This window comes from Prionailurus viverrinus, unplaced genomic scaffold, assembly GCF_022837055.1.
Source record: "Prionailurus viverrinus isolate Anna unplaced genomic scaffold, UM_Priviv_1.0 scaffold_45, whole genome shotgun sequence".
NCBI classification, from domain to species: domain Eukaryota; kingdom Metazoa; phylum Chordata; class Mammalia; order Carnivora; family Felidae; genus Prionailurus; species Prionailurus viverrinus.
In genome coordinates, this window is record NW_025927610.1 from 2,813,959 (window position 1) to 2,830,516 (window position 16,558).

At 60.4% G+C, this 16,558-nt stretch overlaps 1 protein-coding gene and 1 non-coding gene across 7 annotated transcripts in view; both read right to left on the minus strand.

The window, feature by feature from the left end:
- NSD2 (nuclear receptor binding SET domain protein 2) overlaps nt 1-16,558 on the minus strand; it is an 89,936-nt gene that overhangs the window by 2,887 nt on the left and 70,491 nt on the right. For 5 of the 6 annotated variants that reach the window (XM_047847156.1, XM_047847157.1, XM_047847158.1 and 2 more), the window contains 10 exons: nt 16,326-16,449; nt 15,107-15,307; nt 13,510-13,689; nt 12,983-13,139; nt 12,648-12,853; nt 11,169-11,272; nt 9,676-9,945; nt 8,685-8,801; nt 541-682; nt 311-417 (listed from right to left, as the gene is read on the minus strand). In XM_047847156.1, coding sequence (XP_047703112.1) covers nt 311-417; nt 541-682; nt 8,685-8,801; nt 9,676-9,945; nt 11,169-11,272; nt 12,648-12,853; nt 12,983-13,139; nt 13,510-13,689; nt 15,107-15,307; nt 16,326-16,449 — 1,608 coding nt within the window. The remainder of the gene's footprint in view (nt 1-310; nt 418-540; nt 683-8,684; nt 8,802-9,675; nt 9,946-11,168; nt 11,273-12,647; nt 12,854-12,982; nt 13,140-13,509; nt 13,690-15,106; nt 15,308-16,325; nt 16,450-16,558) is intronic. The other variant, XM_047847160.1, reaches the window with a different exon arrangement.
- On the minus strand, nt 792-918 carry LOC125159239 (small Cajal body-specific RNA 23). The gene has a single exon (XR_007149738.1). It is a non-coding gene; the product is annotated as a small Cajal body-specific RNA 23 (non-coding RNA).

Consider the following 16,558-nt stretch of genomic DNA (forward strand, 5'->3'; position numbering starts at 1 on the left):
GAGAGGAAGGGACACAGAGACAGGGAGAAGGCCCTGTGCAGATCAGGGCAGAGACGGGAGTAACGCGTCCACCAGCCAAGGAACGCCAAGGCCGGCTGGAAACCGCCAGAAGCCGGCAGAGCCTCCGGACAGAGCGAGGCCCGGACGGCGCTCTGGCTGCAGACTTCCGGCCGCGTGAGCCATAGGAGCCCGGAGCCCTGCCGCCCACACCCTGCAGGGACCCCTCCTGCCCGCCAAAGCTACCCGCCAGCCCGGAAGAAGGGACGGACGTGTCCGCAGACGTCAGAAAGGCTGGCATCCGTGACCTTACCTTTGGTCTGTCCCCAAGGAACCCGCTGCAGTTGGAGGCCCCACACCGACAGACTGTCTTCTCGTTACCCAAACAGTCGAGGTTGTAGTTAAAGGTCAGCTCCGTCCCTAGGGGAGAAGAGACACGCGGCCACCCTGGAAACGCGTTCGTCAGGCCCACAACACACACTCCTACTCGCTCACGTCCACACCGGCGTCACGGCCTCGGGGGAGCCCGCGGATATGTCGTACCTGCGGGGATGTCGCACACGGCAAACAGGCCCACGCGAGTGTCCCCGTTCACCGTCCACTTGAGGGTCTCACAGTTGGGCTGGCAGCTGTGATTCATGAACCGGGAGTAGTTTCCTTTGGGGCCAGCATCAATTATCCGGTCCTGTAAGGTACAACTCAAGTTTCAAGTCACATTTAAACGCAGGGGTGACCCTTAGCCATTATGCCCTTCTTAAAGGGAATTTTCACCGTCTCTCCCAACTGGCCGACGATGTTGTACTGGAAACCGTGGTCTCCTGTGTCCACTCGGACAGGACGCCCCCAAACCAGTTCTCTGTTTCTCTCACTCACGGAGGGCAGGTCAGGACCACGTGGCGAGGACCAAGCCCCAGCGAGTCCCGGTGAGGACGGGGCAGCCAGCAGGCGCTTCCCCACACCAGCCAGCAGGTGACAGACAAGCCAGGAGGGACGGGAAGGTGTCACCACTGACAGCCGCCAGAGACTCACATCGACGGACACAAACGACAGGACCCCGGTTCCAAAGGAGCAAAGGATATAACCACACGATTCCCGAAGATCTGACCCAGACGCACAAGCACTTTGGGAAGGTGTCCACATTGCCAAGCAGCGGAGGAAACGCAGGTGAAAAGGACAACGGAACCGGACGCACTCGGTGACCGCAGGAACGGGTTTGATTAAAGCAGCCGGTGCTGGCGAAAAACCACAAATCTGTGCACGCCGTGGCCCTGCCCTGGGGCCAAGCCCGCGACGCAGCACTCGTGCACACGCCATCACCGTCCAGCAACGGGACCGTGCGGCTGGAGGTCCCTGCCCCGTGAGGGGGGCAGCCGAGGTAAGAGATGCACGGGGGAGGAGGGCACTTAAGATCAGGCACATACAGCACTGTGGTCACGAGTTTGTGCAAAGCTCTGTGTGAACGGGGTGAACAAACATGCAAATACACGATCTACACCCACACCAGCTGTTCCTTTCAATACAGAAATGCGATCAGAACGGGCTTGCTCTGCAGTGTGCCCTTTCCCTCCGCATAGGGGCCTTTCACGGCCCGCACAGTGTTCCTTCCCACGGCGGTGGAGGCCCTGGCCCCACAGCTTCCACGGCGTCACCGGCCCCAGGGCTCCAGGGTGCACTTCCTGGCTGAGGGCTGAGGGCCAGCATCCCTGGGCGACCTGGTGATCTGCAGCTCCGTCCCTATGTGTGTGTGTGTGCGCGCGCACGTGTGTGTATATTCTGGATACCAGACCCTTGGTAACTACGTGTCAAATCTTTCTCCTAGGACGACACTCGATTTTTAACTTGATGGTACCTTTTCTCGCTCAAAACTTGCCCAGTTTTACACATTTTGATTAATTGTTAATCAAACAATTTGATTTGTTAATCAAACAATTTGTTAATCAATTTGATTAACTGATTTTGTTAATCCTTCACTTGATGCGTTCGGGGTCTTCGACTAGCCTCGCGCAGCCTTCTCTAACCCCTAAGTTACACAAGAGACCTCCGGTGTTTCCTGGCTCCTTACAGCATCTGGAAGATCTCCTCTTGTGAGTGCAGTGAGGGGGCACCATTGCCCAGAGGTCTGTCGTCTGCCGCCCCGTCACTTGCCGCTGAGACTGGGCCACACCGTTCTCGGGAACGCCACAGAGCGTGAGTGAGTGCCGTTCAGTCCTGCAGGCTTCGCCGTCTGTGTGGGCTCTAGATGGCCCATCGACATTTACTTTTATAGTTTTTTTTAACGTTTGTATTTATTTTTGAGAGAGAGAGACAGAGTGCTCTGCGGGCGCAGAGAGAGAGGGCGACACAGAATCCCAAACAGGCTACAGGCTCCAGGCTCCGAGCTGTCAGCACAGAGCCTGACGCGGGGCTCAAACCCACGAGCTGTGAGATCATGACCTGAGCCGAAGTCGGACGCTTAACCGACTGAGCCACCCAGGCGCCCCGACATTTACTTTAAATGGTTAATATTCGCGTGGAGATCATGGCAATTTGACGTTCGGGAAGACGCGCATTGTGACGACATTTCCTCTCAACCAGAAACGGAGCCGTGTCTCGTTCGTTCATGTCCTCTCACGTGTCCCGCGGGAGAGCTGTCGCCAGTGTTTCCGCGTGTGTGGGGGGGACCCGACGCCGGTGCGCAGGTCGTCCATGAGCCTTCCCCTATGCCGCCGTGTCCGGGGTCAGGAGCAGCAGCCACAGCATCTTGTCTCCTTCCTGAGCCGTCTCAGGCCAAGAGTCTGGGACAGATTTTCGCAGCTTCACCAAACTGCAAGAAACTCCCTTCTTTTCCCGGTTTCCGAGTGTTCAGGGAGCGGGGCTTACACAGCCTCAGAGGATTCCGCGGCACTCGTTAAGGTGACAGTGGGTGTGCCTTCCTGTGTCTGTCAGTCCTGGGCTGTGAAGGCCCCTGCGCTCCCGGGGGGGCGGGGGGGTGCTTCTCAGGGGTGCACCCTCCCCTCCTGTGGGCCCCAAGCCCGCTCCCTCTGCCCCATCACTGGGCCGGGCCTGGGATCTGCCCTTGGGGTGGGGGAGGGGGAGGGGGGGTGTGTCTTTGGAAAGTACTGGGCACCGTGGGGGGGGCGGGGGGGGGGCGGACGTGGCTTTTTACTTGAGCTGTTTGCTAACTGCTAAAGTTGTGCGTTGACTTCAGTTCCCTCATTAACCGTGTTCTTTCTGTCTGTCTATCCAGGGCCCCTCCCTCTGCCTCGGAGGCGGACGCATGGCAGACCCGGCTCCCCCAGCCTCTCCTGGCCTCCCTGTTGCCGCACGAGGGATGTGGCGCCAGGCACGCGCTCTGCACGAAGGGGTCCTTGCCGCCATCGAGGCCTTCCTTTGAGCCCCTGGACGTGGTGGGGCCGGAGTCCGACCTGCCCCGCACACGACTTTACACTCCAGCTTTCAGAATCTTTCTTTCTACGGACAGCAGAGAAGCAGGCTTTGCTTTACGGACCACTTGGGGAATCTTTAAACAGGTGAGTTCATTCAATTCCCTGTTTACAGATAGGACGATACGCCGTGCACAAGTCTAACCTACCAGCCCGTTCTGTTTGCATGCAGGCCTCTTAAGCCTTTCACCGCGAAGTAAGGCGGATTTCGTTACAATTTTCCTGTCCTGTTGGCAATTTGGAGTTTTGTCCTCCCGACCACCCTTTATAAGCAGCCCGGCATCTCCAGCCGTGTGTGGCACCCACGGGTCTGCCACCATGGCCTCAGTGACCCCCACCTCGCCAGCACTGCTCAGCCACCTTCGGTCTCCCTCCGGGAGTTACCGGTTCCGATCCCCGGCTCCCACCAGAGGTGACCTGGGCTGCCCTTCCCTGTCTGTGTCGGGCACGATACCCCAAGCACGCTGTGCTCCCGGACAGTCTCCTGGCTCCGCGCCTCACACTCGAGCCTCTTACCCTGTAGCCGCTGCCCCTGACGAACCGCTCAGCTGGCCGCAGGGTCTCTGGTCTCTGGCCCTCTCTTCTCCTGAACACCCTGTGGGAGCTGACCCTCTGTGCTCAGGCGCGGAGCTCTGTGTCCACAGCTGGCAAGCCGGCCTCATTCTCTTCCCCGGTACGCAATTCAGTGTCTTCGTCTGGCTACCAGAGGGTTTTGTCACACCCATAATTTTGATACAGTATTTACTACGCTGGCCATTCTGGATGGATTTCCCGGAAACACAGCACCGTCTTCACCTCCTTCCGGTGTCCGGAGCGCCCGCGGTCACGCAGAGACTGTCCTCGGCCTGCGCCCGGTGTTGTGCTGCTCTCATCCTTCCCCGCTCTCTCCCCACCGCGTCCTGCTCGGTCCCCGCGTCTGTCCCATGTCTGCCCCGCGCTCCCACGCGCTCCGGGCAGCTGAAGCTTCTGCTGGGAGATGCCGGTCTCCTCCTGTTCCACCCCACGCCCCCTGCGTTCCCGACTCAGCTCTGCCTGCCGTCTGGCCGCCTCTGACTCCTCACTCTCTCAAGTCCAGTGCTTTGTGACAGCAGCCGTCCCAGTGGCTTCTCTCCACCACAGGCGGCTTGTGTGGTCCCTTCACCACCCCGCTCGGAGGGCGCCGGGGCTCCACAGCAGCTGGACTCAGGGAGTGTGCGCCACGTGCTCTGTCTCGGGTACCTTCTCTGTCTCTCTCGGAAGACGGCCCTTCCCGAGCCCGTCACTCCTGCCTCCCAGGAGCCCCCACACCTCCCGTCTCCGCTGCCCCCTTCCGAGACTCAGTGCTGCTGCCCAGGAGGTGCCACCTGCAGACGGCTCTTCGTCTCTTCTGACAAAGGCACTTCCAGGATGATGGCCTGTCTGTCCCCAGCCCCACCAAAGACATACCCCATATACTTTTTGTTGCTGTTGCTCTGGGAGCGAGCAGCCACCCTCTCCTACCACAGTCCTACATGTATTTTAATGTTTACAGGTTCCTGTTGCCGCACCGTGGGTCCACTCCTGTCTCCCGTTTTCTTCATTGACCTTCTTTTAAGATCTCTCCAAGCTGTTAGATACACATTGAGTTCCTGGGTCTCCTCCACCCCCACAACTGCACCCAGTAAGCAGGGGAGTGAGGACTCTACTAAGGCCTCCTCCTTGGCTGCTGTGGCTGTTCAAAGTCTACCTTATCTGATGCTAATGTACTACGAACAGCCTTCTCTGCACTAGCCTTTACTAAGTTTTTAATTTTCTAGTACACTTACAAGCTTTCTGCTTCCTTTTTTTGTTTAATTTTTTAAAGTAATCTCCACACCCAACATGGGGCTTGAATTCATGACCCCGAGATCAGAGAGGCCCGTACTCCACAGACTGAGCCGGCCAGGCACCCCTCTGGTTCATTCTTAATACATAAGTCACAGAGCTTCAGATCAGATTCCTGGGGCGCCTGGGTGGCTCAGTCGGTTAAGCGTCCGACTTCGGCTCAGGTCATGATCTCGTGCTCTGTGAGTTCCAGCCCCGCATCGGGCTCTGTGCTGACAGCTCAGAGCCTGGAGCCTGCTTCAGATTCTGTGTCTCCCTCTCTCTCTGGCCCTCCCCCGTTCATGCTGTCTCAAAAATAAACGTTAAAAAAAATTTTTTTTTTAAAAATCAGGTTCCTGTATTTTAGCCAGTCTAAACCTTAGTCTTATAAATTAAGCCATTTACGTTTATTGTGATCATTGCCACACGTGTATTTTTGTGTCCCGTGCATGTTTTTTTGTTTTTAAGAGAGAAAAAACAGAGGAGATGGGTAGAAGAAGAGAGAGACAGAGACAGAGACAGAGAGGCCCAAACAGCCTCCACATTCATTGTGGAGCCTGATGCAGGGCTTGAACCCACAACTCTGGGATCATGACCTGAGCTGAAATCACGAGTTGGACACACAACCAGCTGAGCTAAACCCATGCTTTCTAATTACCCTCTTTTCTCTTTTTACCTCCCTCCTACCTCACTGTCTACTTTCCTCATGCTCCTTTCCACTCAGTCGACGACTTGGAAGTCACACCTTCTGTTTCTATTCATTTAGTAATTTTCAGTGTAGCTTTAACATGTATACTTTGCCAAAGTGGAAAGTTGGTGAGACCTCATCCCTGCATCCACACAAAACAAGCAGCTCGCAATGGCTCCGTGCCACCACTTCTAACCCCTCTGGGGCCGTCAGCCTGCCCTGCCCCTGACACCACAGCCCCTCCTGCCCAGCAATCACCACCGTGGTTCCCACGGTGCCAGGCGGCCAGACCCGTACAGGTGTGCCCACTGTGGATTCGCATGCACACCACACCTGCTTGCGTCTCGCAGGTCACTTCTGAAGCTCACTCTGCTTCCTCGGTGGTGCTCGACTGTGGAGCGGGGGCTACCACCTGCCACTCTGTGCCGTGTCTTCTGGCCGCGGGTCACACGTGGAGGAGTCTGACTGTCTGGCTGTCGCTCCTGGAACGTGCTCCTCTCTCTGCCACTTTCAGTCTCTGGGGTCCCTGCTACATGTCTTTGCTACGTTTGGGTGTTTTCTTTTTTTTAATAGCATCTCTAGGTATACGTTTATTTTTAGTTATGCTATTCAAAACTTGGGTCAGTTTTCATCAGATTCTAGAAAATCCTTCTGCCACATGACCCCCCACTCTCTCGTCTTTCCTTCTGGAGCATCTGAACATGTCTGCCTTCTGCGTCTCCCGGCCTCTCCGACAAAGTTTTCATCTTCCCTTCCCGTGCCACGGCCGACGGCCTCTCTGGTCCCGGCTTCCGCTCCAGCCATTTGCCCTGTGGCCGCCCAGCGTCTCCTCAGCCGCCTTCTGGGCTCATCTCGACGACGGCGTGTTAGCTCTCGGTGTGAGGCGTGAGCGCCACGTCTCCTTTAATGGCTTCGGCCGTTTCTCACACGCTCACTTAAGACTTGGTGCCAGACTTCAGTCTTACTACCTCTGGCTCTCACCAAAAGCTGAGACTTCGTGAAGGTCCTGCTTAAGGACATCTTGTTCCACGGCCCCGTAAGCGCTGAAGTGGGACTTGCGCTCTTTTTATGGCAAGGACGTGACGTGAGGTATGAGTTGTTTCTCTCGCGCGGGTCTTTGGCTTTATCTTCTCTTCAGTCGGGAGCCTAAGTGAATTACTAGGGTTCAGCAATTTCAGGGACCGATGTGTGTGTTAAATGACAAACCGGGCATTTCTTACAACACACGAGTGGTTTACATTTTGACTCCAAAACCTGGTAGGACACGCGTTTCAAGTATTAAACTTCTAATAAAACAACCTCCCTCACCACTACCGTCTAAAAGGGAGGGGGGTGGCAGCGGGAAGCCTAAATCCGCTACCCTCGGGGCCAAGCGTACGGGCCCCTTGCCTAGGACCACAGCCCTCTGAGGGGTCTACACGGGTGCCTCGGCTCCAGCTGCCCGCCAGGCCTCCGGGCAGGCCTTGGCAGTGGTCCCCACACGAGGGTTGGCCCCCGGAGGCTGCACGCGCCCGCCCCTGCTTCTGAGGAGCGGGCCTCTGCCCCTCACCTGCCACCCTGCCCGCGTGTGGTGGGCGGCCGGTCCTCCCCCATCCGCAGCTGGGTGTTCTCGTACCCCGCGATCCCTGTTTGCCGGCCCGTGGGGTCTGCCGGACCCGCCTCCGGCAGGAGCTCCGCCCCCCTCTAGTGCAGGACCCTCACCTTTCTAACCAGTTCCTTCACCTTGAACGATTTCGGACTTACAGGAAGAAAAACGGAACGCTACGGCCGACGCCCGTGCCTCTCACCCGGACACGCCGCCTCCTGACACTTTCGCACGTTTGCTGTCTCCTCGTCACCTAGCCCGCAGAGGTGCCCGCGCACACGCTCCTTCCCTCGCCCTCTGCCAGTGAGCTCTTCGGACACGTCAACGCTGTCCTCCCGAGGAGTTCCCTGTGCAGACACTTAGCCGTCAGGGACGGCACCGTGTCCACGGTGGGGTCCCCCGCACGGTCTCCAGGGGGTCCCGTCCGGCATCCCAGCCCCAGGGTCTAGGGTCCCGGCAGGAAGCGCACGGACCGCGGCATCTGCCTCGTCTCGCCGTGGTGGGGCCGCGGCCTCCCTGGGGACGACCCCGCGAGGTCCCTGGGACCATCCTAAGCTGGTGCGTGATCATCTTCTACCTCGTTTCCGGCCATCCTTCGCGGTGGCCACCCGCTCCTGCTGGACGACGGCCTCGCGGCCAAGCAGCGGACACGAGCCTCGTGACTGCCTTCCCCACGCACGGCGCTCGGGCACCACAGAGGCCGCCCCCGGGGTCCGAGCAGCCCTCCGCGCACACACCCGGGAAGGGCCGTCCTGGCGGGCGGGAGCCAACCCGTGAGCGTCCCGGGTGCACCTTCTTCCGTTCACCCCCACCGGCAAACGGGCGGTGTGGCCCCTGCTCCGAGGACATCGGTCCCTCTGGCCCACGTATCCTGCAAACTGCACACCTGGGCTGTGCGGCCGAAAACGTGTAACTCTCCTCATCTTTTCTCCTCTTTTCACCGACCCTCGGTCCGGCCTGTTTGGTACTTTGTGCACGCACCAGCGGACGCACGCGGCCCCAGGACGCCCTCACGCAGACAGGCCCTCAGGCAGCTGCCGGAAGACGCCGTGCCCCTCAGGAGAAAACGCACAAACGTCTGAAGACCGGGCCCCGCGGACGGGACCACAGACAGGCCTGTGGCCCCGGGGCACAGCGCAGCACACGGCCCGTGGGGAGCTGGCAGCACTACCTTGTCTATGGTGAGCATGTAGAAGTGTGTGATGTCGTTCTCGTGTGCGTGTTTGATCCTCGCCATGCACTCCTCCTCGTCAATCAGCTCACCGACGTACTCATTCACGAACTCTCCCTGGAAGGCGGAACAGCAGACCGTGACCGTGGTAAACAACGGGGTCCGGGTGCAGGAGCCCGCGCCCGAAGCACCCGGAGCCGGCACCGCGCGCGCACGCGTCACGATGCGGTCCGGGGCGCGTCTTCCCAAGTCCCTGGAAGTTCAGGTCTACCCCAACGACTCCGTACTGGGCTGTCAGGGAACAGTTCACCCGAGCGTCCTTCCCAAAGCGGCACCCTAACTCTCGCTTCCTGCAGCAACTGCCTCTGGGCACCCTGGCGGCACACCCCGAGCTCCCACACGGCCGGCCGCCACGGCTCGCCTTCCCTAGCGGAGTCTACACGGCGAGAGCCCGGAGGAACTGGCCGCCGAGGCGGGCGGTGGAACCAGACCCGCAGGGGCCGTGCGCGTTTCAGAGCCGCTGCTCTCGCCCGGGATCGGCCCTGAACCAGACCTGGGGTCTGAGGCCGCCGCCGCCCCCGCCCCCCCAGGCCCCGCCCCCCTGGCCTCATAAGCCAATTCCGGCTGCCTCTCTACTTCCGGCTGCCCAGCCTAGGACATGGGCAGGCCGTGTGTGGCCTGTGGCCTTGACGGACGACCTGGTCCCGCGCTGCCCCGGACGGAACGGCCGCCCATCCGGGGCAGGGCTCCTTCACAGTCTTTCCTGTCATAGAGCAGCCACCAAAATGCCAAGTGGAGGCCAAGTCAGGGGCCTGCTGAGTTTTACTTCGCTAGACAGCACGCACGTAACGTTTTACGACATTCAACCGTGGTAACTCAGACTTTTTACAAACCCCGTTCTTACGTGCGTGCAAAAGCGTACTAAGCATATCCAAGCGTAAACCGCCAGCCGGCCCAGGATTTCTTGCAAGGAAAGGGGCTCGGCACACACCTTTCTGATGTCCCGCTTGGCGACCAGGCCCCACCCTTTGCCGTCGGTCTTGATGATCTTGGTCTCGGGGTACTGGCGCTTGGTGAAGCACTGATTCTGGCAGTACTCGCCCGCGGGGCACACCTGCGGGTGGCACTCGAACATCAGCATCCGGTTCAGACACTCCGAGTCGAAGCCGCAGGGGTTCTCGTCGGTGGGCTTACAGTTGCACTTGGGGATCTCAGAGATGTCGGCCGTGTGGATCTGGACTTTCCCATAGGGCTTGTTCACCTGCCGGGGACACGGGGGCGCGTCAGACAAGAGAGCAAGCACCCCGGCCTCCCGCCGGTCCCCACGCTCCAGAGGAGGGTGGCGGGGGGGGGGGGGCATGGGCCCCCCCCCCGCCCGTCACTTCACGTCCCTCGTCCACGCTTGCCCCGCCAGGCTGCCAGAAGACAGGCGCACGAGCACGTGCTGAGCACGGGGCAGGGTCCCTGTAGCCAGGGACCCGCAGGCAGGTGACCAGGGAGGCTCTGCCCTGGCAAACTCGCGGTTCACGGTGACAGCACAAGAGCAACCCAACCACAAAGCCACAGACAGAGGGGAAGAGGGACTGAAGCAGAGGCCAGTAAGCGAGGGGAAACGTGGCGGAAGAAAGGCCCTCCTCACTGCTGGGCCGCGACAGCGAAACACAGAAGCGCGATCTGAAAACACGCCTCAGGAGCCCTCAGGTCCCAAGCTGTTTGACCCAGGAGCTCCATTTCCACGAAGTCATCCCTGAGGAAACACTAGCCCCAGAGAACGTGTCACCTGCACACGCACACACAGGGCGCGCCGCCCGGATCTGAGGAGCAGAGACGCGGCCTTGAGCGGCCAGAAGGCAGCTGACACACTGTGTTGAGAGGCTGCCGGGCCCCAGGCGGCAGGACACGGTGACATCGGCTCACCCAGCGTGGCTGTGAGGAGCTCCTGGACCTCTCTCCCTCCCACCCCGTGGGGACGTGGGGCCCCAGGTTCCCTGCCGGGACTGCCGGGCTCGCCGGAGGCAGCACGGTCGCCCCCGCAGTCCTTGTGCGGCATCCACACCCTCTACGGCGGGAACATCGCTTTGTCTCCAGGGCTCCGGCTGACCAAGCCACGTTCCAGCCGAGCACCGGCCCGGGCTGGCCACCTCTCATCCAAGCTCGTCCCCAGCGCCGGGTGACGACGGCGTGCCCGCCACCACCCCCGTGCCTCACGGGCTCCCGGCTGGAGCCTCACACGAGGGCAAAACCCAAAACCGCGGAGACCCCCCCCCCCCCCCACCAGCCCTGCCTGCACGCCCTCCCCGCCCCCCAGAAAGGACACACGCTGGCCAGTGGCTGCACCTGCTCTCTGCCCGTGACCTCAGGCAGCGGTCCACACGGGGGCTGCAGACAGATGCTTGCTCACGGCAGCCCTCTTACCCACCGCGGCCCGAGGGCCCACCCACGGTCCCCGCAGTGACCCCTGACCCGGCCCCCCACCGCCGTCACCTTAATGTGCTTGTACGGCGGGGGCTTGCGCTCACTCTCCTGCGTTTCTCTGGCTTCCCTTTGAAGTTTGATTTCACGAAAACGAGCTTCAGCTTCCTGCAGTGCTAAAAAGTCCACGAAATGTGAGCGTGAGTAAGAGGTTTAGTAAATTCACAGCTCCACCTACAGGCTCTGCGTCTAAACGGCCGACGCAAGCCTCCGTGTCCCGCCAAGTGCGGTTACCAGTCTCCGGGAGGCTCTGGGGTGTGCACGCTGTTCAGGGCGGGTGCTTTAAATGCCGCGATGGTTTTCCACCCAAGATGCTCAGAGAGCGCCGGGCCGAGGAGGCCTGGGAGGCGCTGTGCTGTGCCACCTGCCACCAGGAAGGCCCAGGGCGGGTTTCTCTGGGAGGGTGATGCTCCAGCTCTCACTGTCCACGGGGATCTAACATCCTCCCGGGAGGACACGTCCTCTGGGAGGGGGCGGGGGTGGCACCGGGCTCAAGCGAGGGCGGAGGACGCCATGCGTGCTGGGGCCACCCTGACCCCCAGGACTCAAGTCTGACCTCACGACCCACCAGCGGACTCCAGCACGTTAAGTCTCAGTTTCAACGTCTGTCATCTCATTACGAGTTTTGAAAATCTTTCTCATCAGACCTTTGCTGCCCACTGTGCGTGAGGCCCACAGGAGACAAGACGCCGGTCTGTCAGCACAGACCACCCAGCCACCCCCATGTGCCACCGGCCGCAATGCGCCCGCCCTCCGTAGACTAGGACGAGCCGAACGCACGCCAAGTCCCCCTTCGGTCCCACTCATTCTCAGCCCCGAGTAAATGCCACCTCCTCCAGTCAGGTGGTGGCATTCCCATCCCGTCAGTCACCCTGGCTGTGGAATCAGAGGGCGGGGCACCTGTCTACCTACCCACACCTGGCCCTTCCCGGGGCACCCGGTCTAGACGGCGGCAAAGTCTTCTCCACATTTCTATCTTACATAACAGGCAAGGCAGAAGACATCTCTGTAAACCAGTACTGGAATAACTTCTTCTAAGTAACTTCCACTGCGGGGCACCAGGGGGGCTCAGTCGGTCAAGAGACCAACTCTTGCTTTCTGCTCAGGTTATGGTCTCGGGGTCGTGGGATCGAGCCCCGCGTCGGGCTCCACACTGACGTTGCAGAGCCTGCTTGGGATTGTCTGCTCTCTGCCCCTCCCCCGCTCGCTCTCTCAAAATAAACTTAAAAAAATTTTTTTAAATAAAAATAGAGCTTCCAATGCATGTGAGTGAAATTAATCCCAAACCAATGCTGTAAACGTTACTCGGGAGTACGTTTTACCCTGTGCCTCAACAAATCGGTCTGCAGACCTACGTTTTCCTAATTTAAAGCACGGCTAGAATGCTTAGCCTGGTGTTTTCTACAGAAACCAAACTTTCAAACGACAAAAATCAGGGTTAGCAGAAGGTACCCGAGAGTGCGGTTTCGCTCCGTCTGGAAATGTCCGTACCGTTTTTGAAGACTCTTCCGATCCCTCTGACCCCCTGGTAGCGGCTGCCCCGGTCCCCCTCCATGTACGGGAACACTCGCGCCTGATGCGTCCAGTAATAATCTTTAGACCCAAAGAAAAACACAGGGAATTCTCCAATCTCGTGCTTCATTTTCTGAATATTTGGGGGAACATTTTTGGGATGGCAAACTTCTGCCGGCCACCATCTATTATAAATATTAAAAACAGGGTTCACAGACTCTTCAGACAGAGTGACAGTCATTCAGCGCTTTCAGTCCTGCAAAGTGAAAAGAACACAGTGAACAAGGAGGCAGACAGGGTTCCGGTCCTCACACCTGTAGTTCCCCAGTTTAACCCAGACGACGTCCTGGAAGTGCAGCTTCTTCCCGGCTCGGCACTCGTTGCAGAACCAGCTGCCGTCGGGCATCTCGATGCTCAGACAGTCGGGGTGGAAGGCCGCCGGGCAGGACTCACAGCACAGCAGGCTTCCCCCTGCAAGGGAGGGCGGGCGGCTCACACTGGCCCTTCCCGCCCCGCAGCCGCCCCGCCCCTCGCTCCGCGACGCGAGCCTAACCCCTCGCTCCGCGACGCGAGCCTAACCACGGTCGGCCGTCGGGGCGCAACGAAACAAGCCCGTCTTATTGGCATCACGGAGACCTCGCCCTCCGGCAGTGCGCCGGCCTCCGTGAGTTCAGAAACGTCTCGGCGCACACCGGCACGGGAGCGCTTGGGAGACATCGGGGGCGTCCCCACCCGGAGCAGGGCGGGCGCGGAGGCCCCAGGGGTTACGTGCGAGAGCTGTGCGTGAGGGAGCCCAGAGAAGCAGCCCGCCCTGGCCGCCCGCCGTGGCGCCAGCCCTCACCTTTGGAGCACACGAAACACCAGCTCACGTTCACGTGAGCGTGATGCCTCTTCCCCTTGCGGGCAGTGAAATGGCTTGTGCAGATGATGCTGTGGGAAGCGATCACGGAGCAGCCGGCCGCCAGACAAGCGTCCCCTCCGTGGTAGGCGACGGGGCAGCGGACGCACCGCATCATTTTCCCTGGGGGCAGAGACACGCGCTGAAGGCCCGACAGCGAGCAGGGTGGCGAGAGGCGACCGAGCCCCACCCCCCCACCCCCCCCCCCCCCGCGCGTTTAGAAAATTCACGCTGAAATAAACTCGAGTATTTGACGAAAGCAGTAACTAGGATGGAAAGAACACTTAATAGATGTTACAAAAACACATCTCCCCCAGGCAGAGGTGCTTCAAAACCATCAAGAGACTAGTCAATCACTTAAAATGCCTTATTCTCTCTCTTTTTTCTTTTTAAATAAGTTTATTTATCTTTGAGAGATAGACGAAGCACGAGTGAGGGGAGGGGCAGAGACAGAGGGGGAGACAGACTCTGAAACAAGCTCCAGGCTCCGAGCTGTCAGCACAGAACCCGACGCGGGGCTCGAACCCACGAACTGCGAGATCGTGACCTGAGCGGAAGTGGGACGCTCAACCCGCCGAGCCCCCCAGGCGCCCCGCCACGTTCTTAAATAAGGTCAAGCAGGGCTGATAAACCCAGGCACCGCCAGCCCGTGGGGCCTGTAGTGCGTCTCGCAACGGCTCCAGCCTCTACCCACTGGGTGGCCAATCTGCGCCCCCCAAGGTCTCCCCAGACGTAGCCCAGTGTTCCTGGCGAGCAACATCGCCACGGTTGAGAACCGCCGGTGTCAGAAGTACAGATAGCCCGCCATCCTCAATCCCACACGCCTAACGTGAAATAAGGCAGATACGACTTGATGTTAAAGTATCTTCCTCAGGGCGCCTGGGTCGCTCAGTCGGTTAAATGTCCGACTCCCTTGCTTTCAGCTCAGGTCACGTCACGATCGATCGTGAGATCAAGCACGGAGCCTGCCTGAGATTCCCTCTCCCCCTCCCCCCCAGCCTCGCTTTCTCTGCCTCTAAATGAATAGATGAATAGAACATTTTTCTCGTATACGAAGAAGCACTAAAACTGGAACAAACATACGGGCACCTGGGAGGCTCAGTCAGTTAAGCATCTGGCTACAGCTCAGGTCACGGTCTCGCGGTTCGTGAGTTCGAGCCCCGCGTCGGGCTCTGTGCTGACAGCTCGGAGCCTGGAGCCTGCTTCAGACTGTCTCTCTCTCTCTCTCTCCGCCCCTCCCCTGCTCGTGCTCTCTCTCTTGAATATAAATCTAAAATTTTTTTAAAAATTAAAAACTGGAACAAACAGAACCTATCAGAATGGTTCACAGGCCCCCCTCCTAAAGTGGAGGCTCCGGGAGGACACGGAGGGCCCGAAGAAGGCACGGCAGGGCGGATCCTCTTACCGACTTCTCGAGAAAAACCCTGCTAGCCAGTGTCGAGTCAGTAACAGAAAGACAACCGCCACCCCAAAGAAAAACCGAAGGCCTTTGGGGACAGACCTTTCGGCCACCGCGCCTGCCTCCCGTGAGCGCCCGTACCTTTCGACGGCCTGGGGTTGGAAGGGTTGGACGCGTGGCAGGTCACGCAGCTGTGCAGGGGGCAGCGGAAGCCTCGGCTCTCGAACACGGTCAGAGGGAACTTCCTCACACAGGCTTCGTGGTAGAACTTCCCGCACTGTGACACGACGCAGCGCCTGACGTCGGTCTTGCTCTCCTTACACACGAAACACGAGTGAATCCCTAGCAGACGGTTAAAGAGGGGCAGGGAACAAGAATTAAACTGTCGTCCCCGAGCCACCGAACTCCAGCGGCCCCGCCAGGGGCGGCCCGTGCTGCCGAGGCCTCGGGCTCTCTTCGGACCTCGGTGCCCGGTCCGAGCACGCTTCAGAAAACGGTCCCACCATCAGGGCCGTTACCTTGCCGTGAGATGGGCTCCAGCTTCCCCGGAGGACAAGGAAGTCTGAGCAGGAGGCGGCTGACAGGGTGGGGACACCCCCTCGAATTAGCGGGAAGCCGGAGAGCAGGCATTCCTCCGAAGGAAAGCTTTTGCTCTCCCTCCTGAGCCATCAACCAAGTACAGTGAACCTTCACTTAGAACCAACCACAGGCAGCAGAGGCGAGGTGCCGTCACATCGGATGGCCTTGGCTTGGGACCGGAGGGACTCGGGAAGACTCCACGTGTCTTCCTAACCTAGGACGCGCGCCAGCGAGAGCCAGGAGGCCCCCGGGGCTGCGCGTGGACAGGAGGGGCCGCATCCGAGCGGCCCCTCTTCCCAGCAGCCCCCAGAGCGCGCTGGCGAAGGAAGCGGTGCGGCAGAAGGAAGCCGTGGCCGCCGGGGGACGGGCACGTCCTTGCCGTTGACCCCGGAGTTCAGGTCCGCGCCGCGTGTCTACGGAAGCCCACGTTCCCGTGAACGTCCGTGTCCTGGGACTGACCGGCCAGCTCACCTGTGCTGGTAACGCCGGGCCCTCTGACACCGGGGCACCCAGGCCGGCCGCCTCCCAGCGCGGGGCTCAGGACAGCCCGTTCCGTCACTCTGCCGGTTACCTTAGGCCGCTCTACCTCCCGGTACGGCCACCGAGGGGAGCGCGTCACGCTGGAGAGAGCAAACCGTGGGGACGCCGCCGAGGGGAGGCGCGCACCCGCCGGGGGGGGGGGGGGGGGGGGGGGCCAGGCCCGCGAAGCGCGGAGGCAGGCGGGCCGGTGGGGGGGGGGGGCGAGGAGGGGGGGGGCGGGAGGGGCGCCCGCGGGACTTGCCTGAGGCGCACTCGCTGCAGGTGAACCTCCCCTCGGGTCTCCGGGCCAGCCCGAGGCAGGCGAGGTGGAAGGCTCCGCAGCAGGGCCCCTCGCACAGCAGGAGGCTGCCCGGCTTCTCGCACAGCTGCGGGGCGGGGCGGAGGTGCGGCGGTGAGGACGGTGAGGGCTGAGGACGGTGAGGGCTGAGGACGCCGGTGCCCCCCCCCCCCCCCCCCCCCCCCGCGGCTCCCCTG